The following is a 26587-nucleotide window of genomic DNA, read 5'->3' as shown; positions in this document are numbered from 1 at the left end:
AAATCAGATTCATCTATTCAATCTCTCTTTCCTTCTATCTGTCGGTTCCTTTCCATTTCTCTCCCTTTCTTCCTCTCTGTGTTTCTCTTTTCCCCAATTCTAGCTCTCTCTCCCCTCCTCTTTTAAATCTTTCCCTTTACTTTTTTTACTGTCTGTCTTTCTCAATTTCTGTCATTCCCTGTATCAGTCTCGTTGTCCGTGTAATATAATAAGCATGCACACAGATGAGGAGGTGGAATGAAGAGAAGAGAAGAGAAGACAAGAGAAGAGAAGAGGGTCGAGGAATAAAGAGCGGTGGAGAGTGCAGAGAAAGCAGGGGGAAAAGAGGAGAACAAAAAAAAAAGAAGTGCTGCGTTAAAAAGCTGAGTCCACCAGAGCAGTCACAACAAATTCATCTCTCTCTCTCTCTCTCTCTCTCTCTCTCCATTCTTTCGTTCCCTCTCTCCCTCTGATACAAGCTGGCCTCAGTAATACAATAAAGGACTTGGCTCAGCTCTGTGCGTCTGCATGCATGAAAGTGTGTGTGTGTGTGTGTGTGTGTGTAAGGTAGACGACACCTCTTACTCCCTACTCTCTGTCTCATCATTGCAGCTGTTCCACAGAGGTGTGTTTCAATATATCACTCTGTCACACACACACACACACACACACACACACACACACACACACACACACGGTCCCTGCTTAATAAGCGGTATTCAGAGCTCCTGGGTTTATAGAAGCTGAAACTGCACTCCTGCACAAAACTGGTGCCTTCCTTTCTTTCTTTCTTTCCTTCAGTCCTTCTTCATTTCTTTCTTTACACCCCACCACCCCTCTGCCTTCTTGCCTTCTTTCTTTTGTTTCCATTTCTTTCTTCCTTTTATATTTCCTTTCCTTCTTGTCCTCCCCCATTTCTTCAGTTTGAAGTGCACTGCTGATCTTATTAATTTCTTTTCTTTCCTTATTCCCCTATCAATTTCTTTTCTTGACCCCCAGTTCTTCCTTCTTTACTTCCTCCATTCTTCAGACAAACATTCAATTGAAATAACCTGAAGCAAGTTGATGTACAAAAAGATTGAGACCAATGGGAAGTTCATTCAGTGACCATCACTGGAGCTGAAACTATGGAACTAAACCAGAAGAGGAAAGAGCATAATGTCAAATTAACATTAAGTTAACATGAATCAAACCTACCACCACAAACTGGAGTGATCCAGTGCTTTTCATATGTGGATACAACAGAAAGCAAAACGAAAGACAGACAAGAAAGAAAAATGAGAAAAAGGAACCAGAGGAGGAAAGTGGACACCTGGATGAGTCCTGAGGCGGTGCAGGAAAGAGGGGAGAAACCAAGGAGGAGGGAGGATGGGCAGAGGGTTGGGCAGTTTCTTTCAGCTGTTCTCTCATATGGGTGTGTATGTGCTGCTAAGTGTGTGTGTGTGTGTGTGTGTGTGTGTGTGTGTGTGTGTGTGTGTGTGTGTGTGTGTGTGTGTGCGTATGGTCCATATGTGCATTAGTGCTGGAGGAGTTGAACAGGGGGTCATACCAGATGGACATACACAGACACACACACAAATGGCAGATTCCACCCAATAGCATCATGTAGGCACAATTCAGCAGTTCTCCTGCATGCATGCGATTCCACATACACTATTCTCACTTTTAAAGCTCTGACATATGAGCAGAAGGAGATTTGGCACGAGAAACTGAAGTGAGCCTTTCTGTCCAATTCTGCAAAACGCAACAAATTTAATCTTCACAAGAATTTTTTTGCTCTTGCTCTTTGAATTAAATGGGCCCAAATTGTTCTGGTGAGACAGCAATTTCAGCAGTTTTAATCTGCACAGATATTTTGTGGTTATCTACCTGTACATCAGAAACAGGTGTCCTGCCTTTGATTGCAGATGGGAACCACCTGCTGTAACATCGCAGGTTGGGATGTGGCCAGAAGTGCAACATGCCTAAACGTTCCCAACCCGTACAGAGCAATGCGGCACTGTTTTATTCTAAGTTAATTTAATTTTAGATTTTAAAAAAGCTCTAATGTTGCACCATGATTACTTTGAAAGATTTACTGCAGTAGGGCTTCAACTGGCAATGTCAGGAAATGGTGAAAATTCCCACAGCCCCAGGTGATGTCTTCAAATTGCTTATTAAATACAACCAACTGTACAAAAACCCTGAAGTATTCAATTTACTGTCATAGAAGTCTGAGAAAACCAGCAAATATTCACATTTTGGAAGCTGGAATCTGCCTATTTTGGACATTTGACTCAATTGATCTATCAATTATCAAAATATTTGTCAGTAAAATTTTTGTGCGAAAACCTAAAATTGGACTTTGTGTAGTTCTGCTACTTGTGAGACCTACACCGCATCATATTTGTTAAGAGTGGATCCCGCAAAGCTCTCAAAGGCAAATTGTGGCTATTGACCCCAATCAACCTCATTCTTACCACACACACACATGCACACAAACACACTCCATTTAATATCCTCAGCACTCCACCCACCACTTCATTCCTCATCCAGTAAACTAGCTGCGTGTTTGCGTGTGTCTGTGTGTGTGTGTGTGTATAAGCTGAGGTGAAAGGTTAAATGATGGCCATTAAGATTCATCTCTGAGTGCACTACCAGCAAACCAAACTCACACATACACACACACAGACGGATCCAGATGAGTGTGGTCTCTCTATCAGAGTGCAGCAATTGTCTCTCCACTTCCGTTTGTCTCTCGCCTGTCATTTAGGCCAATTCAAATCACTGAATGCATAATGAATGCTGTAAGTGTAGCACTAAAGCAGTGCTAAAAATCAGAGATCACAACGAGCTGCTCATTTCGTTGCTTCTCCTTTTTGGTTTTAAATTCCTGTTTTGTTAAGTGATTTAAGCCAGAGGTGAACCGCATGTTTTATAATCCCTGAATAAATCGCCCTTTTTTGTAGAGCTGACCATCTCTCCGTGGATGTGTTGTGACATGCCGTCTAAACATTTCATAATATTCGCTCTCTCTGGCCTCCTGCTGCCTCCCGGGATGAATAAAGGAAAAGAGGAATGAGGTGGAGAGGGTTACCAATAGAGGGGGCGAGGAGAGGGAAGAATAAAGTGATGATTGAAGTCATTCCATCTTCACACCTACAGACTGGAAATCGCCAGGCAATTTCCTATTTTCACTGTGTTTACCACACAAAAAGTGTGTGTACTGAGTGTGTGTTTTTGTGTCCCTCTGACTAATTTGACTGACCGACAAACAAGGAAGTAACTGGCATGACTGACAAACTGTCTCATTTTCTTCAGTCTAAACTTTTACACACATATACACGTACACACACACACACACACACACACACACACACACACACACACACACACACAAACACCAAATACAAACACACACACACACAGATGACTGAGTGGACCCTGTGTCAATCCCAGCATGCCTCTCTGCTCCGAGGCAGGAGATTCTGTCATCACCACAGTTACTGTCAGGACGCATCATCGGTAGCCGTGGCAACTAATTAAGACCTGCCCGTCAGGCCTGTGGTCAGTGTGCACGTGTGGAAACATCTACAAATGGACAGACACACTGGTATCATTAACTACCTATCACAAACACATGCGTGTGCATGCACACACACACACACACCTTCTAGCCCTAGCTCCTGGATCTGCCAGTAGGAATCACATCAGCATACACCGTGCATTACTCAACACGACTCACCACTCATTAGTCACACACACACACACACACACACACACACACAACCACTTCACACATAAACTCGAATCCTTATGGTGACTTAGATAAGTCCCAAGAGTTGTACAAGATTTTTTGGTATGCATGACATTTAATCAGAATGTTTGGTCGTGTGGACTAGTGGTAGAAGACGTGTTCAGAATGGCAAACATTTGCTGGTTTCGGCTCGTCAAATGTGAAAATGTACCGCTTTTCTTAGCTGTGTATCATTGTACACTGAATATCTTCGGGCTTTAGACTTTTGGTCAGACAAAATAAGGCACCTGAGAGATCACCTCGGGCTCTGAGAAATAGTGATGGCCACTTTTTCGCTAAGTTTTGGAAATTTCATTGTCTAAACAATTAATTAAAAAATCACTGCATAAATCAATTCTGAAAAATATATTAAAAAGTAAGAACATATATATAAGTACCTCAAATAAACAGTTAAACACAGTACTTGATGTACTCAGTTTTTGCACCACTGGTGAGGATGATTCAATTTCTAAATTTGCTTTTGATGATGATGGACTACATTTTGTCTGTCACGTTAGCTCATGCTCAAAGGCAACAAACTAATACACAGTTTGTTGTCCAGTTAGCTAATAAACATTAAAATCATGTTTCACTCAGTTGCTTTCTCTCTTACACACCAATACTAGCGAGCGTCCACATCCGTCCTCGCCACATGAAGGAAAGATGCAAGTTCACTGACTGAAAGCTGCATGTATTTGTGTGTGTGTGTTTGTGTGTGTGTGTACGGTCAGTAATGAGGTGTGACTACTGTGTGTCAGTGAAAGTTGAGTGATCGGCATAATGAGCAACAGAAAAAAGAGGGCACACAGGAGAAGAAGAAAGAGAGGAGATGTGCAGAAAAGAGGGAGGAGGACGTATCAATTTCTTTTTCATAACGATTGATTACACATCTAAAGGCTGCCCGTGTCTCTCCACATGGTTTTTGTTGCTGCTCAATATGTGATACAACTGGAGACTTTAACAAAAATCCAAAAATAAATCTATGACATACCCTGGTACACCATGAAGCCAAAGCTATGAGGCAATACAATTACTGGCCAATTTCGAATGAATAAGGCTAACATTTAACTTTCGGTGGAAGTCCAAGTAACTACAGGCTCTTCAGGCTCTTACAACTTGACAAATATGACATAAACCATGAATTTGCATTTCTAAGATTTATGTCAGCTTTAAAAGGCGGGTCACATGAAAACTAAGTGGCCTGACTGACTGGAGTAAAGTGGTTTTACCCTTTACTACATCTCCCTGGTTAAATCTAAACAGCTCCGACCAAAATGCTGATGAATGTGAAACAGAATCCGGCCCCTGAAAGACAAACAGACTGATTTCAGGGCAGAAACCTAACTAATCTCTGCACAGGATTACAGCCAGTTAGCAATGTAAACAAACACACACACGAGAACAAAGAACAAAGTCCAGTTCTCTCGTCTCCGTCTGTGTGAATTCAGGTTAACAACTCGCATTTGTCCTCCTTGTGCAGGTCAGTCAGCGTCATAGCCTAACTATGGCTCCAAACGAAAAAGCAAGCAATGCATTCTGGTTTCTTTTCCACATGGTAACAGTGAATATGTTTTGGGGATTAAACCCAAACAGGACAGAGATTTATGAGGAGGAAAAACTCGCCTTAAAGAGCATGATCAGACAAAGAAAACCCAAGCCTTGCATCCTACCAAACCAGCCTAACTTTCACTCCCTCCCTCTGTCTCGCTCCTCTGTTGTTATCAGCAGATATGGAGGAGGTAAGGAATGAAAGAGTGCAGCTGCGAGTGTTTGTTGTGTCAGTCTGCTCTGGTCTGTGCTGTTCTTGCGTAGTTCCTTATCACACTTCAAACAGCTCTTGCTCCTTCTCCCACACACTTTTCCCTTCCCACTTCTATTCTGTATCATTTACTCCCTTTTCATTCTCCTCCATTTCGTAAAGGATTACAGTCCAAGCCTGTGCCAGTCAGGTTGGGGCCTGTAACGCACATTTACATAGCTTCTTATCGTGGTTATAAGCCATCTACGTCAGACTGCTCTTTTTGTTCTGCTTTCTTAACTTCTACTTTGTTCTACTCTGTGTTGAAGAAACAATGCCATAAAACAAACTGCTTTCCTATCCATGTCTACCGTCTATTGAGAGGAAATGTTAAGATACAAGACCAAAAAATGGTGACAGTAACACTCACACAACTTTTTTTCCTACTGTATCTATACATCAAATCCAAAAACATATCTCTGTACATCTGTTACCCATGCCATCTCTTAACAAACTGTAAAATGGTAAGAAATTGCAACTTGAAAGCTAATAGCCATGAAAACAGACTGGCAGCAATACAGCCCTGGTTGTTAGCAATGTGGTTTAACAGAGACCTCATCACAGAATTCCGTTCCCATGCACAGGGCTCACAGTTTTAACCTCATCTGATACATGGCAACAAGAATTTAACTCCCACAGGTCATGGTCAAATCTTACAAATTATTCTTGAAAACAAACATTAAAAGATAGTTGTAACAACCGGGAAAGCTTTCTAAATTATCTTACTGGAAGAGCCAGAAAAAAAAAAAGAGAAAAATTGTATCATGGTCCCAAGATAGATTAAGCTTAAGTGTGTTAAACCATGCTTCATTATACTGTAATAATATACCAAACTGATTTCACAGCAGCCAAGAAAAATGATTTACAATTGACTGAACACATCGGAACAGAGGATGCTTGTCGAAACAGCCACAGAGAGAACAGAAATAAAAAACTTCTGTCAAGCTCACTCTTTGTTCACAGTGTCATTTAAAAAGAGTTTGGCTTTCTAAATTGTTCACAAGTAGGTGGAGGTTTCGCACTGTTCTGGGATGCGTTGGTTGCAAGCAACATTAGGCTGTGGATTTTTCTCTGGTTTTAAGAAAAAAAACAGGCAATATGATTAACGTGACTCATGTTCTCGGGAATCCCAGGAGGCAGAGCTACATGTTGAGTAGCTTTCTCTGGCTCATAATCATCCTTCAAACAATGACTATAGATCAAACAACTTATTTTCATATTCGAGGATCCACTTAACCCCTTCACTTGCAGTTTTCCCTTTTCCCCCATAAGTAGCTTCAAGGTAGTAAAAATCTTATTTTACAGTGTTCGACATATCTATATTCTGTATCGACTCATTCCAAGTATCCATCAAAGCTCTTTGATGGTTAGACTGAGTAAAATATTAAAACCCATTCCATCAAATAGAACTATTCTGCATGATTTGTGCATCATTTTCTGCACGTGCAGTATATATTTTATGCATTTCCCTAAAATTCAGCCCGACATATTTGGTAGCTTTGAAAATTTGGGGAATGTAATATAATGTTGCATGAGTTTAAACAATGTTCAGCTCCAGAACATGAATTTGTAATGACTGACCCACCGAGGATCCATAATTTTAACTAATCTGTGCAAACCAGTACTAAATCTAATTCCATTTACAATCTTAAGGCAAAAAATGTAAGAAAATCAAATGTTTTACATCTTTCTGTGTGTTTGTATGTGTGTACAATGTGTGTGTGTGTGTGTTTTTGTCTTCATATAGCCACCAAAAGCTCTGAAAAGCTCTGAAAATCTGCAGCCTTTCAGTACAGAAAGTCACAACTTTGAAAAAAATAAAAAACACAGCAAACAAAATATCATGAAGCTTGGTCTGTTTGGAAATGCTCAGTATGACTAATGAAATCTGGCATCTTTGAGTGAGTGAAGTAAAATAATAAACCAAAGAACAAAGAGAAGCGTCCACTTTCTTACATTATGTCAGCAGAGCTGTTGATAAAACAACAACAACTCATCAACAACTTACATAATCACATACAAAGTCACTTCAACCCTCAAAACGTTCAGCCTTATCTGTGCCATTGAGCCACGTTACGGGCACAAACACTGGTGAAATACAAGGTCCTCCATCTATGTCATTATGGGTGCGCGTGTAATTCAATAATCTCAAGTATTTCCAAACAATTCTAACACCGCCGCCACCACCAATTGTACTTGAGACCATATCCTATTATTAGAAACACTAGACAGACCCTATAATAGCAGATTACTACACCGTAAGCTTACATGAAATAAAATCCTTGCCGTGACCTGTTTTATTAAGTCCACCCTGATAGGCCTTAACATCAACAGCTCGACACCATCACCGCCATGAAATAATTATGTGTAGTTCACACACGCCGTTAGATGTGAATTCACTAAACCCTAAACTCTCTCTCCATCTCCTCTTTCACTCCTTCCACCACTGCTGCTGCCTCGATTAAAGTCTCTCTCTCTCTCTCTCCCCCTCTTTCAATCTCTCTTGCTCTCTTTGGACCACTAACCTTGATTCACTGTTCTACTCGACTCTGCCTCGGGCTGGGACATGCATTCTCACACACATACACACACACACACACGCACTAAACACGGACACGTGTACAGACAGGCACATTTACAGGCAAACACACAGCAGCATACGCCGAATGGGAGATATACACATGTACTTGACCATGGTAAAGTAGAAGTGGTTAGTTTGGGGCCAGTGTGAGGGGAAAGTGTGGCTAACCGAAACCACATGTGGCTGACTCGCTCTCTCTCCGTCCAGAGGTATGTGAGCCTCTGGAGTGTGAGTGTGAGGGGGGAGGTGTGATACCAGAGCAAACAGCAGAAAGAGAGGCAGAGTGAGCTCATGGCTTGACTTTAACCTTTATTTATCCAGGGAACGGTTGTGTTGAGCTGTTTTCTTGTCGTGCTGCTGTACGTTCACATGGGAGCTGCTCTCTTGTAACCACAGTTTTCTACTGGTGGCCACTAGATCAGTCAGAGGTTAAGCGCTTTGCTCAAGGTCAGAGTTCTTAGAACTATAAGCAGTAGTTACTGAAGCCACTTCATACATAAGAAAATGCTGTTTATGTGTCAAATAGGAAACTGCCCACAACGGTTCTTATGGATTTCAATGACTGCATCCAAACTATTACAAAAAACTCCTCTATTTCCTTTTTCTTAGTTTCCTTCTTAGCTAAAGGGATCTCAGTGAAATGTACTAACAGACAGCTACATCAGTAATCTGATGTGACTAATTCATGAGTATACAACAGCCCTGTAGGACTCGCTAATTTATCTGCAATTTACGAGTGACAAATGTTTGTGAGACTGTTACGTGTAAGTTGTGCTTGCAAATCGCTCCGGGACCTCAAAACAGTATGTAGCAGGACAAGCAGCGGGAGCCTCCCACATAATAACAAATAAACTTAAATTTTACATAAATCATTTCAAACGCTTGTCTCGTGAGTCCGACTGTAAACACAGACTGCAGTAGTTCTGCTTCAGACCTGTACTTAACTTCACATAGCTCACTTTGTAATGAGGGACTAACCCAACAAGACAGAGCGACGCTGTGTGTTAGAGCAGTGTTGTGTGCATGTGTGTGTGTGTGTCTGCGTGTGTGAGGTTGAGTGTAAGAGACAGTTTATGTCATGGGGAGGTAGCGCTGTATCTGCTAACCGTTACTCCAACAAGACAGCTCGCTTGGCTCACACACACTAATACACACACACACAGGCTAATACGAACACACACGAGATGCACACACACACACACACACTTTATTTACCTTTGGCCCAATATAGACATAGTGACAGTTAACCTAGGCACTTAATACAAAGAGACAGTTTCTTCTACAAAGTCTTATATTCGGGGGGGGGGGGGGGGGGGGGGGGGGGTTAGTGTGTCTGTGTGTGTGTGAGTCAGAGTAAATCTGGCTGAACTGAAAACAGAGCAGAGAGAAAACACTAACAAAAGCATTCCAGAAAGTGGGTGAGAGAGATAGCGAGACACAGAAAAAGACGGACAGAGAGCGAGCGAGAGAGAGGGAGAGAGAGACCTTGACGTGAGGCAGGAGGGGGGTGAGAGTGTTTTGTGTCAGCGTGACAGAGTTGAGAAGAACTTGTTCTTCACTCTTTGAAATATCAGATTAAAAAACACATGATTGTTTTGTTTGGCAGCTTTGTTAACTGACATTGTTTGATTACAACACCCCTCGTTACGGAAATTGTGTTGTTTTTATTCATTGTGTAATTTTGCTTTTGTTAGAGCAAGTTTTCACTAAAGTATTGCATCAGATACAGAGTGAATATTTTCATCCTCTCCCTCTGAGAGTGTGTGGAGTGTTTGAAATCTTGGAATATGGATTTATTAAAAACTGTATTGGGATAAATTATTAGATCAACCATTATAAAGTTAAATGTCCCAATAATTTGTTTAAAAGGTAAGTAGTGTCATTTCTTAGACATTTAACAAAGATTTGATCTCTGTAAATGTAGGTCAGTAAGAGATTTATTATGTTGGGAATTTCATAAATGTGGTTCATTGTCCAGTCTTGATAAGTAACTGTGTAAACTTATTTTAAATTACCTTGCTGTACTGCTTTCCCCAAGTTGCTCCTATGTTACTCTGAAAATAACTCCCTTTACAATTACAATTTCCACCTTAAACAGAATCCCCACACTTTATCCCTGTAATACAACACCATTCAGTCTGGATTTGGGAGCACAAAGTCCCACCCTTGCTCTTGTTGTGGGGGAAACACGGAAACTGGAGAAACAGGGAGGAGAGGAGGTGGGAGGGAAAAGGGGAAAGAAGGGGCAGTGAGTGGAGGTGGGGAGTTGGGGAGGAGGAGGCCGAGAAGGGAGAAAGAGGGGGAGAGAGGGGGTATGAGGAGTACATGAGAAGGGGGGAGGGTTTGATAAACGTTGTGTTGCTTTGTTTAGGTTAGTGGGCCATAAATTCCAAGGGAAGCGAGGGATCAGGACGAGAAGAGGGGAGTGAGATAAAATAACCGTTAGGAGAAGTTTGGAGGGGAGAAAAGGAGGGAGTCGTACTAGGATATGTTTAGAGAAAAGGGAAAGAAAGGAGAGGAGAGTTTGACTAAACTTATTTTGCTCTACTCCAGCAGACACGTAGTATCAACATCGCTGGGGAGTGTGTGTGCATCAGGGTGTGTGTAGTATCAGCTTTAAGAAAAATCAAACACCTTCACCTTCAGAATCTCAGGGCTAAAGTAAACATCACACGTCCCATTTCGGTGCTCTTCTTGGTCCACATGTTGCTGTACAGCCGAATGTCCGCTGGGAATTTCTCTGCACTGATTCCTTATCACTTCCAGTGGGAAGGACGCACTGTTTGCACCGTTCACACAACTTTGCAGTTCTCTAATCGGGGCAGCAGTGCCCGCGGTCAGGGCTTCCCACAAGCATTTATTCAGTTCTGCTCACTTTAAAGCACAAGTGCCTTGGGGAGTTATGGTCTCAGTAGGTGTTCTAACCCTACAATCTATGGAAACCGTGAAAACACTATTGTTTAGTTTCATGAATGCATAGAAATAAATCTGAAAGCCAGAGTGGTTGGAGGTATGAGGCTGCAGATCAGTAGGCAGCACTGGCTCCTCTGCAAGTTTAAGCTGTTGGTGGTTGTATATTTTAAATTTGATGTAGGCCAGTAACACACTGTGATTGTTTGCATATCATTTGTGACCTCTTCTTAATCCCTGAGGAAGTATGCAGTTCAGTTATAATGTCCCATTGAAGACAACGGGGGCCTAATGGAAAAGGATGGGCTCACATTTCTCAAGTCTGTCTTAACAGAATCTTCACACGCCCATGTGAACACGTCAAAGAGTTTTTGGTGGCTGTAAGCAGTCCTCCTCTTTGTACTGGCCATGAAGAGATCCCTTTCAAATGTGACTCCAATGGAAGAGACAACAAGTCCTCCAAGCAGAGGGACCACATAGGTTGTCTGTCCATACCCTCTGAGGCGACCCATTGGAGCATCTCATGAAATAGTGCCCTTACCGCGCCAGGCGTACCAGACCTTTGTTGTCATGGTTACAATTTAAACACAGGGTTTGGTTTGGTTTAGGCACAAAAACAACTTGGTCAGGTTTCGGGAAAGGTCGTGGTTTGGGTTAAAGTGAGTACTTCATTAAGGTTGGATGACCTTCGTTGTCGTGGTTACAATAATAAACAGACAGTTAAGGTTGTGGAATAATTTGGCCTCATAAAGAGACTTAAGCGATTACCCAATAATCAAATTTGTGTCCGTTAATTAGCGATCAATCATTTGCTTAACTGACTTTATTACTTTCATTTGAACTGACTTGTGTGTCCTTGGGATTAGCTCTCTGCAAAATATCTCGACCAGTAAAGTGGCAAGTTAAATACTGTTGGAGGACACTGAATTATGATATCAAAGGTTAATTATCCTCATATATTAACTAGCTACTTACATATTCATACAAATACCGTCTTGGAACTGACAATTAAGACAACACGATATACACCACTGTATTTACTGAATATATTTAGAATGTAAGCACTCTGATGTGTCTGTTAAACGTGCTACTAAAGCGCTGAACTTCTTATACATCACATTATCTCAGTGCTTCAGATATCAAGGCTGAGACGGACCAACCAGAAAACTGACAGACAGACAGACAGATGTTCAACATTTAAATGTCTGTCTCCAAACTCCCACACACAGCCTGTCTGTGAGAGTGATTGACTGTAGGTGCGTATACGTGTTCGCGATCGCTGTCAGACTGACCATGTGTCTGCAGTCATCTAGTCATCGGCAGACAGGAGGGACACGCGCAGGCTGGCTGGCAGGCAGGCAGACAGACGGACACAGTTTAGTATGGCAGACAGATAAAAAAACACTGTGTAACATCAATTAGAGGGAAAAAGGGAAAAGATAGCTCTGGAATATCTGATAGAAGATTTAAATCTGCTCACGCAGACAGACAGGGGACCAGCACCGTGGTGATGTGAAGATATATAGTCAGGGATGGAGATGATAATCTTAATGGACTGGTCATCTGTCTGTAAGCCCCTGATTCTCTCTCTCTCTCACACACACACACACACACACACACACACACACACACACACACACACACACACACACACACACACACACACAGGGGGGGGGGGTTTATATTTCTCGAAAGCTTTCCACTGCTCTTGAACAGAAATCAGCTTAAAGAGCAGAGGAGAGTTATCGGAAAGGAATGTAAGGCGAGTAAAAATAGTGTCCCTGTCTTTTTGACATCAGTGTATACATTCAGGGCTGGAAGTGACTGCAGCAGAATGTCCTCTGGGATTTTATCATGAGGCTACACACAGAGATCAGGAATGAGACTTTCTATGGTATACTGCTCATGGATTGCTTATGGCGACTTCTGTGTGCGTGTGTGTGTGTGGATGTAGCTTCATGACAGATGTCTTCTTAACTGTACTAATGTAAACCACTTCAGCCACTGCCCATAGCTACACACACAGACACAAACACACAAGCCCTTTGGGCAGGAATACTGTATATCCAGTCCAACAGAGAGCTAACACAGAGAAGCTCAATACGACATACACATGTATAGGCACACACACAAACGCACACACACAGAAGCCGTTTTCACATATAAACTCTGGACAATGTACGGAGTTGCCCTTGCAACATGCAGCACGCAGCCGTGGATTGTCACTGTGTGTCCACACCAACTGGACATACTCCATTTGGTTTAGGTGAAGGGCGTGCAGGATGCAGGATAGAAACGTCATCGACACACCCACTCGCTTGCTGTGAATCCTCCGGACAACGACCTGCTCTATTCACAGATCGGCTCAATGGGACCTTACACAGACTTTGTATTAAGGAGCTGGCAGAGTAAAGTCCGGTTCAACTGATTCAGACATTCGCGTTCACACATACAGCTCCTCCGGGTGAGGTCTAGAAAAGTTCAGGGTTGCAGTGCATGTGTGAGAGCAGCTACAGATTGGTTGTCACATTTACTCAACATGCAAATAAAACCACTGCCCAAAGTAAAGATGGAAACTGAAAACTTGACTGGATATGGAGGTTGTTAACAAACCATCAAAACAAGATGGTGGATCTCCACCCTTGTTTGGAGTCATGGGAGAATTATCAGCTAAATCTAAAGCTATCCTTTAAAATACCACACTTTTGTTAATCTCAGGTGAACTAGCAGAGCCATCAAAGTAGTCACAAACACATTTTGTCTCAGGGACTGAGTTGAGTGAAATCTGCTGAGATTAGCGAGAGAAGACGTAGAACTTGTCAAAACCATTATCAAGAACCTGTCCCGCTTAATATGAACTGACAGTATTTCTGCCCCACTGGGCTTTCATTAGGTCTCTATTATTTCTGTATCAAATAATTAGTGTTTTCAAGCATAGCAGTCCAAATCCTATGTCTGACTCCCACACACACAAAATAGAAATGTAGAAAAAAAAATCGGAGCTGCTTCTTCCAGTTTTTAAGGATTAACCAGAAAATGACCTTGTGTAAAAGGAATTGAGTATTTTTATTTCCTTTGATTTGTGCAAATAAAGTATAAACACTATATTAGCTTTGATTTTGTCACAGCAAAGCCTTATGGGATACCAAACTCTACAGTTACACAGAGATCTCCCTGTCTGTCTCGCCTGTGTGAAGCGTCTGTGGTGTATTTTACTAACCTGTCACTTTCACAACAAAAAAAACAACTCCCTCATAAACTACCAGCCGTCGTGAGTGCTTGCGTGTGTGAAAGAGAGAAAGACAGACGTGTGAGAGGATGCATGGTGGCTTAAGTGGATACTTATGTGAAGAGAAGATGTATTCGGCTACCGAAGGAACAAAGTTGCTCAGAGCTCCTTTATTAAAGACCAGGCTCGACTAAACAAACAGCACCTGGAAACTTTAAACCTACCAACAGCTGTCTAACTGCACACAGACAGACAGAGACAGACAGAGACAGGAAGGGAAACACACAGACAAATGGCAAATAGATTAACTGGCTGCCAGGCTGGCAGAGTCACAAAGACAGACAACAGCAAACCAGCACTAGAGAGGTTCAAACATTTCATCAATTCAAGTTTGCAATTGAAGAAATTATTTCCAGGAAGAAAACTGACCTGAAAGACCTGAAACTATTTCAACACTGAATTAAATAGTTCATGATCCCACTAAACATTTTCATGCTGTGAAAATGTTTGAATATCACTGCATACTAAGGTGTCAGTAATATTCCAAAAACGAGGTTGTGGTGGTGTGTCAAGGTGTGACTGCTTACAATTACAGAAACCACAATTAAATGAGCATGAAGTCAAAATGGGACGGTTAGTAAAGACACATCAGCTAAAAGATGGGATGACTACGGATGACAAAACTAACAATTAGATCACTACAACAGACGTCTACACATTGAAAAATGAACTTTAAGTTAAGGTGAAGACACGGGGCTAATTAGGACAACACCAAAGGCTACGACGAGGATGATGACGGTGATGGATGAAGCTCAGCTCTTGGCTGGCCAGTCATAACTCACCCTTCTCAGCGCGCCCCATGTGAGCTGCGTCCAATCGAAGCAAAGCAAAGAATAATAAGACAGAATTAGATTGGAAAGCATGCACAGACCAACACATACACATACACAAGAGATGCAGTGTGTCTTTTGAGAGTCAGCATATCCCTCTGTGGATCCTTAACAATTACACAAATTACATAGTCTCATCCACAATGTTTAACTTCTGCATAGGGCTGGGTGTCAAACCTCCATGTTTATATTGGAACCAAAATAAATGTGTCCACAGTACCTGTCAAAAGATGTCAAGTATCATAAGCTGGCATCAACGCTTGCTTTTGATTTACTCTTCTTTTCTTATTCTTTGATCAATTTGCCAATTTTAGAGTGTCTATATTTAGACAAGGAGTTGAGATTCTTTGTAGTTTATGTTTCTAAGCTTTTTTTTTTTTTTTAAATAAGTGTAGTCCCACTTGGAAAAATAATTGTTTTTAATGTATCACATGTGTCTTCTATCTACGGGATATTTAATTTCAAGCATTACTGGTAAAAATATGAAACTGTTTAGCTTGAAGGTAAAGTACTCGGTGTGGTTTGTTGTTTTCTACAGGTCACTAGCAAGAATAAAGATTGTGGCAAAAAAAAAGTTTTCTAACTTTTTTTGGTCAGTACTCATGATCTAGTAAAATACAGTGCATTTGAGACATTTGAGAAGTCTCCTTAAATGAAACAAGGATTGCCTAGACTTAATATATATACACACAGCTCAGTGGCAAGAAAATAAACCAAAAGCCAGTAAAGCTTAGTAATTATCTTAAATAAAAACAAACAATAAACGAAACCTCTCATTGAGCACAAATGCACACAAACTGGTATTGATAAAGTGCCACGAACAATCTGTTGACAGCTGTTTCTCTAACACAAACCTTAACCTTTAACCAACACATGCCCGACCTCAACCTTTACCCTCTGCTTCACCCAGCCCTCATGGCAACTCTAAAAATAATAATTTTCCCAAGACTGTCATCACCTGCCTGCTTCCCTCAATCTCTCTCTCTCTCTCTCTCCCTTCCACACATACACACACATCAGGGATGTCTCCATTATATACATCATTATCACCACACACAAGACTACACAACTGGTGCTGAGGCTGCTCACATCTGTGTCTGTGTGAGGCAAAGAATGTAATGTGTGTATGTGTGTGTGTGCGCACACTCTAATGTAATTAATCAGCTGAGAGTGTTGATTACTTAATCTGTCATTAGCCAGCCGTGTGTGTAAGAGTGTGTGTGCATGTGTATGAGTGTGTATGTGAGGTAGCAGTGTGTTTCAAGGCCCCTCTTGTACCGACAGCTGTGACCAGAGCCAAACAGGGCAGAGCAGAGATTGATGATACTGGACTAATACCATCATTCATCAGGGATGTGATATTTCAGGGATTCTGGATTTGTTTTGGATGTGCTGCCTTCCTTCATTTCCAGTGGGACTATCCCACCTTCCTGGTTCACTTCCTGCTTGCTGGCTAATGATTTACACACATCATGTACCAGTATCTTAAGGATAATCCCACCAATAACATTAGCTATATTCCCATCTACCTCTTTTTTTATGTAAGTTTTCAATTTGTGCATTACATACCTGAAACACCAGAAATTCATGAGGAATACTGTATACTGGCTTAAGTATAAAATTTACAATAAATAACAAAAAGAGTGGAGGTTTGGGGGTATATGTAAATGCAACAAGATGTCTGCGTCCAAAACAGAGATGTTGGTCGAGGCTATTGTTTCTCCCACTCTATCGCCATAGCGGCTGATGAACACCACCAGGATGTGGCTCAGAGGAGACATGATTAATTAATTAGGAAATCACAAATACCATCTTTTTGGGGAAGCAGCAATTAAATCAGTATGCAAAACAAAAGCACATCTTTCTTGTCCATGTGCTGAGCCCAAAAAAGTGTTATTTCCACCACCCACAGAGTCACAACATAGTGCAATTTCGACTTTACAGCACTGAGAAAAGTACATTTGAATAAACCTTTGTAACCAATACACAGCTGATTCTCAAATTGTACTTTTCCAAACACAGTAAAGTAGAAAGGAAGGGGGGCTTAAAATCAACAAGGAAATGCCGTGATCTATCAGCATCACTGGTGATCAATTAATTATGTCCTCTTGTTGTGTTCTTTAGAATATGGTCACAGAAACAAAAATAAAATACAAACTCGTGGCATGTTTTAATAAAAACATATCTGGTGGCTGGCGGGGCACCCTGTTATGTAGTACATACATTTTTTTTCTCACAGTGTGGTGAATGGAAACCTGAGTCACAACCTGTGTCAATCACATCATGGTCTCAGTCTCCCTCCTCTCAACTCTCTGACAACAGCAAGAGGCTAGAAGGTTGCACTGTCACTGTGTGTCGCTAATCCATTTTTCAGCACATACCCTCAAATTCATTCATACACAGACACATGCACACATGCTAATGAGGGATTAGCTAATGAATTCTCTCAACAGATTAATTACATTTTACACACACGCTTGTGTGCACGCAGACTTCATCCCCAAACGGCTGAAGAAATGAGCCAGTACTTTCAAAGAGATGGGTTCTTTTGAATCTATCACTAAATTGAAATCTGCAGAAGCAGATTGGCTCTGGGCAAAGTGGCGTTTTATTTGAGGAGAAGACATTAAGATGGATCTGAAGGATGGCGAAGTGAAGCATTACTTTTAAAGAGAAATTAAATAAAACGGCCTTTGATTTGGCGCCATTTTACATGGCATGAGTAGAATGAGGCATTTTCATGTGAATCTAAATGAGAGACAAACATTTCACATGCTCGTCTGTGTACCACTGTACTCCGGGGGGCTTAAAAGCATCGGCCGCCCTCTTTCTCTTTAAGTGACAGCACATGAGTTGACACACTACATGTACACACAAACACACACACACACGCACACTCCCTCCTGCCGTTTTCACAGTCTCTTGAGTGGAGGACATGCCCACGGCCAAAAACCAATGGTTGCATTTCTTGTTTTTTTTTTCCCCTCCCCTTCTCCTCTTTTTCACTATCACTCTTTCTCTCGCCCTTCTCCGGGAAAACAGACAATTTTATTTCATCTTCCAAATGGAGCAGAAAAGTAATTATAATTAAACCAACTTGGTTCTAATGTTCAAAATACTAAAATAATTTACAATTATAATTAAACCAGCTCAGATGTGGCGTTCAGTAGCAGCGGCAGCCCTCTAATTCGTCTGGAGACACTAATGGAAAACAATTATTTCACTTCATTAAGATTAAAGACGCTGGGAATCTGTGTCACAACTCGATCAGAGAGGAGACAGATTTAGAAAGTTTTCAAATTAACATAAAGTCAGTTACTGATTTCGTAAAGGCAACAGGACGCATGCTCGTTCACATTTGTTACACAGACTTTGTAAGTGATAAGCGAAAACAAAACTGCCACAAAACAGCATGATAAGAAGAGACAAGAGAGAGACGTATTTACATAAATGCCATAATTTATAGTTTAACTTTCTAAATGGGAAACTAGAAGATAATGACAGAAATGAGACAAATTTAGAGAAAAGACACATTTACAGAAACTCAAAATGACTTTCACAAGACATGATGGACAGTTTTATGTCCTTGCAACTGATTTTTTTTGTCCTTGTCCGTCATTTCCCAGTGAAACGGGAACTGATGCTGCATGGAAACACACATCTCGCCTGTGATTCTCTGTGATTTATTTCATTATTGGCTTCTGATCCAACAATTGCCACATTTTCTCAGTGACACATCACACTGGCTGTATTCATGATCCGCCTATTAACCCTATCAGCCTCATCAGTTACACATTTTATTGAAATTACTGAACAAAAGTGCTGTCAGGGACAGAAATGGCTGTACCAATCTATGAAAATCTAGCATATCCTGCACTCTCTCTGCACTATGAGGTCTTTTTGTGACTGTGCGATATGTGACAAGTTGTCCTCTTAAGCTCTGTAATTTTTCATCAATTAGTATTCACAAAATATACAGAAGAGGACATGACAATTACGTCTTACTTCCTAGAAACTGGGTCCCTTTGTTGCAATTAATTCTTTTCCCATATCTACTAAAATTACTATTATTGTAGCTTGTTTTTAAAATATATATACTTTTTTTTCATTCCACAACACAACCAGCTTTAAGGTCTCTTTTTTAACCCCATTCCCAAACTAATGATAGCCTCCCAGTCTGTGTGAAGCAGCATCCAGTCACTAGTATTTACTTGCAAATTAACAGCACTCAAATTCCCAAAGAGGCCTCAAAGAAATTCCACACATTTGTTACCCATAGGACACCAAATGGCCACAAGGGAGGGGAAGGGGGGGGGGGGGGGGGCAGTTGGGGGGTACAGGAGTGGGGAGAGTTGTGGAAGAGGGGGCAATAAAACACAGATGAAGTGGTAATTAATGTGTCATTTCTATGCAAATCATTAACAGGCCTAAGCGAAGACTGGAGCAGAAAACGAGGCCAGCTTTCAAACAGCTCTACGAGTCCCTCTCTGTCTCTCTCTCTCTCTCGCTCCGCGCTGGAGTTCAGAGTCAAACAGCAGCTGAATGCGGAAACAAAACGCACAGCAGCCACGCAGACAGACACACAGGTAGGGAGAGTTTGCTTGTGCGGAGACCGACAGCTGCAGAAAATACATATATAAAGTATATAAGACGCAGTTTTCTCCCAGTCTGATCGGTCCTGCCACAGGATAACTTCCTTGACGAGTTCGTTTAGGGGGACTTTTTTTTTTTTTTTTTTGCAAAAGCATCGTCCCAGCAGCACCCAGCAGCTTTTTTTCTTCCCGGAGTGCATACGTGTTTCTGCAGACCAGACGGACGACTAGGGAGCAAATGACACACTTCCCGATGCGGGTTACTGTTTAAACTTGCGTCGGGGAACAACCTCAAGTACAACAAAAGCGGTTTCCATGCATCTCCAGAAAAATACAGAAAAAGAGTTTAATGTCACGGTCCTTTCATTATTTCATTTACCTAACAAAACAATGGTGATACGCACGGTTGCATGTACTATCTGTGCTTATCTGAGTTTAGATTTCACCCTCTGCACCTTGCAGATAGTCCATAAAATTCCACCGGACGCCATAAATCTTTACAGATTTCACTGGTGTACAGTTTAACCTGGGATGAAACCGGGTTATAAAGTGAAAAAGTAACTGATCCTACGGATCTCTCTTCTCAAGTTAAATCATACGGCACAACATTTCCTTCACCAAACAGGCAGTACAGGCGTACAGGCTGTATTCCCAACCATTAGGTTTTATTGAATGCAGCGAGAATAAAGTTCGAGTATGAGAGGATCATTTGGTTTGCAGAGAGCGAACAGCTCACGGCGCTTGCGGAGCGAACCGACCGTTGAACATACAAAAGAGCAACAGTCCTCTAGAAAAGACTTTTAACACACCAAGGATTATTGCACGTAAATAACAAAAAAGTCCTACAAGCATTTAAGTACTCTAAACATCGGGATTAACGCTATTGAATGCCGCACATCGCCGCACCGCAGCACGAAAGAGCCACAGGATGGAAACATCATTAAGTACGAGATCATTGTAATGAACAGAGATAACATCGATCTTCACTGTGATACTACATGCACAGTATAGCTATTAGAAGGTGATCTCCGTGCACACAGTAACTTTTTCTCCAATCGTGCGCTGCTTGCGAGGCTGCACGGCTCAGCGGTGACCGATGTTGCCCTCTCTCTTTCTTATCATGAATGTTCTTGCCCGGTAACCCAATATAAAAGCTATATATGTTGCCAGTTGTAGCCCGTGAGCCCATGGCTGCAAGTGACTGCCGCTGATTTGGGTTTTTTGGGTCTTCAAACCGGATCTGCTTTGCTAGATTTGAGCAGAAAATCTCGTGTGTTTGAGTCCTGTGAAGCTATGTAAAGACCCAGACAGAAATGTTGCAACTTTTTTGTCGCTGTCTACCTTTAACATAAGAGTTCACAACCCAAGCATTAGGTCAGCGTTAGTCATCTGTGCAAGTAAGCGCAGCCTACTTGGCAAACAGACTGAATTCAAACAAGAGCCGACAATCTCGCACTGGCTCAAACACGACTTTCATGCAAAGAAAGAAACGTTTCACGTTTTTTTAAACAGTGACAACAAAAAAAAAGCTCCTAGATCCGAAGGTATCTGAAAACAGCACAAAAGCGATTAAACAGGCACGACGGTGCATTTTCAGCGACGAGGTTAACTTTTCTCCCACACCTAAACACACCTGTCAGGAATTCATACGCTTAACCAGATGGAGAAAACGAAAATACCGTCCAAACTTTCCTCTCGCCACACCGAAAACACTCTGAACTGTCCCGTTTTTCATCCGGTCGCACTCACCTGTCGGTATTTGGCCGGAGACTGTCGAAAACAGAAACAGGAGTCCCAGGCATACAGAGAAAAGTGTATCCATGTTTTAAAACGTGGCCGTGTCTGAGTCTGTAACAGTTCTCCCCTCTGAAGTTTTTTCCTGCGACTTTCCCCGTCTTCTTCTCCGTCTTCAAGTCTTCTTTATTTCTCTCTTTAGCGGGTTATTATTCCTCCTGTAGTTCTGGGATCAGCCGCCCCATTCTCTCCTTTCTCCGGTTTCTCTCTTTTCGCTTCCTACGGGCTCTCGCGGACACTACACTTTGTTTCACACGGAGTGAGAGAGAGCGCGCGCGCGAGAGAGAGAGAGAGAGAGAGAGAGAGAGAGAGAGAGAGAGAGGAGGGAGGGAGCGCGAGCACAGCAGAGAAAGTCTGTGACGTCACGAGGCAGGAGTTGGTTTAAAAAGCAATAGAATTAAAAGAAACAATGTAACAGAACGTGGAATTCTCGAGTCGTGTGGTGACGCGCGTGCTTTCAATTTGAATTTATTTTCTTTACGTCATCCTTAGACATTAATATTGACGTTAAAACTTTTTTTTTTTTTTTTTACCCCCCGTTAACTTTATCACCACAAGGCAAAGCGGACTGGGACCCCCAAAAAACATTAGTTCTGCTCCATACAGTTTGTTTTCATGTCAAGAAATTTACTCACACAAAACCCAGAGAGAGGTGGTGTCGTACCATCACACGATGGTACGATAAAGCTGCAACCAATTATGTTCATTAACAACATGAAACTTCCGTGTACAGTGAGGGTCTGTGGGGTCCCGACAACAAATCCTTGCCCCAGGGCATCTCAGTCTGGCCCCGAATCACCACCATCATTTACCTTTGTTCTCTAAAACACATTTAAAGAGACACATGATATTCTATATTCTACTTACTTGTACTATACTTTTCATATTTCTGTTGTATGCCACTCTATAATTCTACTTCACAACATCCTTCACTCTTTTCAGTAAAAAAAAAAAAAAAAAAAAAATCACCTTGGCACGCCACATCAAAATGTCGCCCACATATTAATGCATCAATAACAATAATCTACTGATTAAATGTATATAATATGGCATTCTGGAAGTGACCTTTCATAATGAATAAGGGTTTTTTTTTTGGTACTTTAGTACATTTTTCTGATTATACTTCAGTACACTTACTTAGCACTGAAAGCAGGTTTTTTACTTGTAATGATGCTTTTTCACATTCTTACATTGCTATCTTGACTTAGGCGAAGGATCTGAATATTTCACCACCAGTAAATAACTTACTTTCATTTCAATGCCTTATTCGCAAAACATTTTTGTATTTCATTATGGTATATATTGTAGCGTTGGTGGATTCATATTGTGTACACACAGTATAGTGTTAATGTTAATGTAGCAAATATTTCACATTTTCATGCCTTACGTTGTGAATCACACTTACATTGTAAACCTTGAGCAACCTGTTATATTGAGAATATTCTTACTTAATTATGGATATGCCAGTAGAGCACATTTGAATTTGAGAGAGACAAAGAGCTAAGGTAGAGAGATAAGAAGAGAAAGGTGGATTCATTATCTGTTTGACCTTTTTCCTTTTGTAAGAATCATTATTATCTCTGCCCAAGAAAAAAATTAGAAACTGCAAATGTAAAACTGAGAAATCATAACCATATACTGTCATACTGAAATGTATTCATGCTGATAAACAGTGACTCCTTTAGAAGTATTGGACCCCCGACAACAGTTCAACAAAAGCTTTGACATAAAATTAAAATCACCAGCATACTCCAGTTCATGTAAATTTCTGTAAATTGAGCTCATGAATAAAAGAGCAATCAGAAACATAAAAGAATTTTGTAGCACAAAAAAAATCTTCTTTTTCAAAGACATAAACCAGAGCACTGAGACTTGAATCTCCAATGTCATCTGTATGTATTTTTGATTTTGCGTTAAAACCTTGTTATCAAAATGATTTGAAATGTTCTCTGGTTGAAGGACGACCTTTATATCCCCGTTTCACCAGAGATTTGAACACATTTGCGAAACATTTTCATGTTTGTACAGTCACATTCTTCAGCTGCTGTACTGTTGCTAACATGCTAGTTTTAGCACCAGTTTCTGTCTGCTCCTTTTCGAATTAAAAACAAATCATCCGACCACATTTCACCATCTGCCAACAGGGGTGACAGTCGATCTTGTCAGAGTGGGGCCAGATAACATCGTGACAGGCCTTCCAAAAAGACAAAATAGATGTTTTGATTTGGTACACAGCTGAGCTAAAAATATGTGGTGTGGATGGAAATATACAAGCAGGGAACAGGTGTATATTGTCTCAGTGTGTTTTGTCTCTCTTAGTGTTACCTCTCCCACAAAAAAAGGTGTGAACAATCTTCTCCCCCATGTTTCTGGCTGTGGGAGACAAGAATATTTACATAGACAAACTTTGGTCACTGCAGAGACAGTAAATTCATTTCCAGACTTTCACAGGGTGGCTGCAGGGATTGTTGATGTGCTGGTAATTACAGATGTTTTCCTACTGTCCTCTAAAGTGCACAGTAAATGTGATTGTTTGGCCTGGAATTGTAAGTGGCCTTCAAATAAACTTGGGTCACCATATATCACTCTGATGTTTCTACTCTGCTTTAAAATGTGAATTTGCTGTTGTTGCACAGTGTCCTGTGGCCTGCTGTTATACACAGTAGTGCATCCTTTTATGTTTGCTGAAGCTGCACACCTCAGGTGGTTATTTGCAGTCACTTTCACAGGCACATTGCTATCATACCATACCTTTGTATGCACTGACACAGGCAGCTTTTACATTTGCTGCTTTGTGTACAGCTTAAATCATCTACATATGCCTGTACTTTATACACAGAAATGAGTTTGCACAGGTAAACTGTATATAGTATACAGATCAACGTGTGACAGATGTGCTAAAGTGGATTTTATTATTATGTTTTTTATTTAGAAACATCTTTTCTCTAGTTCTTGTATTTTTCAGTAGAATTTGTACCACACATTGTATTTCACAGTATGAATTCTGTTCTGCAGTGATTTGAAGATGTTTGTATCTCTCCCACCATTGTTTTTTATCCCTAACATCAAACAAAACTATCATGTTGCATCTCTTATCTAGCTTCAGGTGGCAAAAGCCAGGGGAGAAAAACATGGCAGGTAGTCATTGCTGTGTAATAACAGATCTGCTTGACTGAAACTTAGTCTACACGAACATTTCCCTGTGCTGAAAATGGACAGCAAGCATAAACAGATTTTTTTTTATTTGGAACCATCAGAAGGCCCTGTTCAACCTCGTTGCAGGTACATTGTTCCTGTGCAGGCAATTTCCAGCAATCTAGGCTGTCACAGCACTCACTGGAGCTCACCAGTAGCACAGTGCAATTCTGAGACCAAGTGTGCTGTCCAATGTCTGGTCTGTGATGGACTGCAGAAAAAACTTTGTGTTTTTAGCCCAACCTTGTCGCCAGACTTGAACATAAATATCAGACAATTCTGGAAAACCTGGATTGTATACAGTGATGTAATTTTTTTCATCCCATTCCTAAGTTCAGTTTAGTACAATTCAATACAGTATGGGTAAAGTTAGAGGAAAAATGATGTTTGTTGTTAAAAAATAAAAATTGCAGGATTGTGACAAGATGCAAACACCAGTCTCCTACATGAAAACTGTAGGCCAAAATTCAAAGTTTTATAATCTGATAATAAGGCTTTATCATCAGCCTTGGCTGTGATTTGGTTTTGGTGTTGACTAGTCAACATTACCAATATTACCAGTGCTAACACACTAAACTGAGATGGTGAACATGGTAAGCATTATACCTGCTACTGATCAGCATATTAACAGTGTCACTGTGAGGTTGTTAGTATGCTGATGTTCGCAATTAACTCAAAGCCCTGCTGTGCCAGAGGTGCTAGCATCGCTGTAGACGCTACGTCATGTTTTCTCACCAAATCAAGTTATGCCTCAGATATATACAGTACATCCAGCTCTCTCTCTTTTCCACTGTCTCTCTCACCGCTGCCTGACTGACAGCTCTGTGGCTCTCTTGTTATTTTATACCCACCTCTTAAGTTAGGACAACTCTTTCCCTCACTGTCTGTCTGTCATTTGCTGTACTTCAAGATAGACACAGAAAAGTCAAGGCTGACTTTCCCTGATGTCCTCTTGGTTCAGGTACATTCAGAAAGCAGAAAGTAGAAAATGGAAATGTAAAATCCATCAGACTGAACCTTATAGGCCACCCCAGACTGTCCTTTCTATTTTGGATAAAGCCTTGAATTGTTACATCATTGTAATGTATATGAAATGGTCTCAATTCTGGTAACTAGAAATTTAAATCTGATTTGAGTGTGAACTGAAGCACCAATTTAACATTTACTTTTATAAAAGATGCAACCTTCACTCTGTTGTGATGAATATGAAGTGCTTCCAATCCTAAAAGTCTTTCAATCACCATGAGTCACCACGGAAAAAAAAAAAAACTTGCTGAATTAAATTATTATTCAGAGAACTCGACACTGGACATTCCTGGGATTTTGCCCTCGGATGTGACAAAGACGTAGCTGATTTATCAAAACAGAAGAAAAGTGATGAGGTCTAAAAAAATCTAGAAAACACAGAAGGGCTTTCCAGGGAATGATTCATACCCTTAATATAGAAAAAAATCAAAGCAGCACATACCAAACAACTCACCACATAGCTAAATAAAACGGAGATACAACTAGAGTGTTAGTTTTTTTTTTAATGAAAAGGAAAGAAATAAGGCTGATAAGAGCAGCAAGAGTGAACCAAAACCATAAAGCTGTGGGTCGGAAAACCAAAACAATCAGCTAAAAGGTGATTAAAAAAAAAGGTTCTATACTGCTGAGATTAACTGAAGAGTTGACTGATGATAATCTTCTGTGGATCCTATTGCATTACAGAGTTTTGATCCATTGTTGATATAATAATATTGATTTGAGCAGCTTTGGTAAGAGGATCTGTTTGTATATTTGTGAGCTTGTATTACTGAGAATTAATGTGAATTACTGAGGACTGAAATTCACCTCAGGCACCA

General features: G+C 40.9%; 1 protein-coding gene across 6 annotated transcripts in view; it reads right to left on the bottom strand.

Moving 5' to 3' along the window:
- Positions 1–21791, bottom strand: part of ptprk (protein tyrosine phosphatase receptor type K) — a 98673-nt gene extending 76882 nt beyond the window's left edge. For all 6 annotated transcript variants that reach the window (XM_041063881.1, XM_041063880.1, XM_041063883.1 and 3 more), the window contains exons 1-2: positions 21504–21791; positions 15115–15138 (exon numbers count right to left, since the gene is read on the bottom strand). In XM_041063881.1, coding sequence (XP_040919815.1) covers positions 15115–15138; positions 21504–21576 — 97 coding nt within the window. In that variant the 5' untranslated portion in view covers positions 21577–21791. The remainder of the gene's footprint in view (positions 1–15114; positions 15139–21503) is intronic.
- Positions 21792–26587: the final 4796 nt, after the last annotated feature.

This window comes from Toxotes jaculatrix, chromosome 19 (assembly GCF_017976425.1).
Source record: "Toxotes jaculatrix isolate fToxJac2 chromosome 19, fToxJac2.pri, whole genome shotgun sequence".
Classification (NCBI taxonomy): Eukaryota; Metazoa; Chordata; class Actinopteri; family Toxotidae; genus Toxotes; species Toxotes jaculatrix.
Note: the sequence above shows the minus strand (reverse complement) of the source record. Positions and strands in the feature narration are given on the sequence as shown.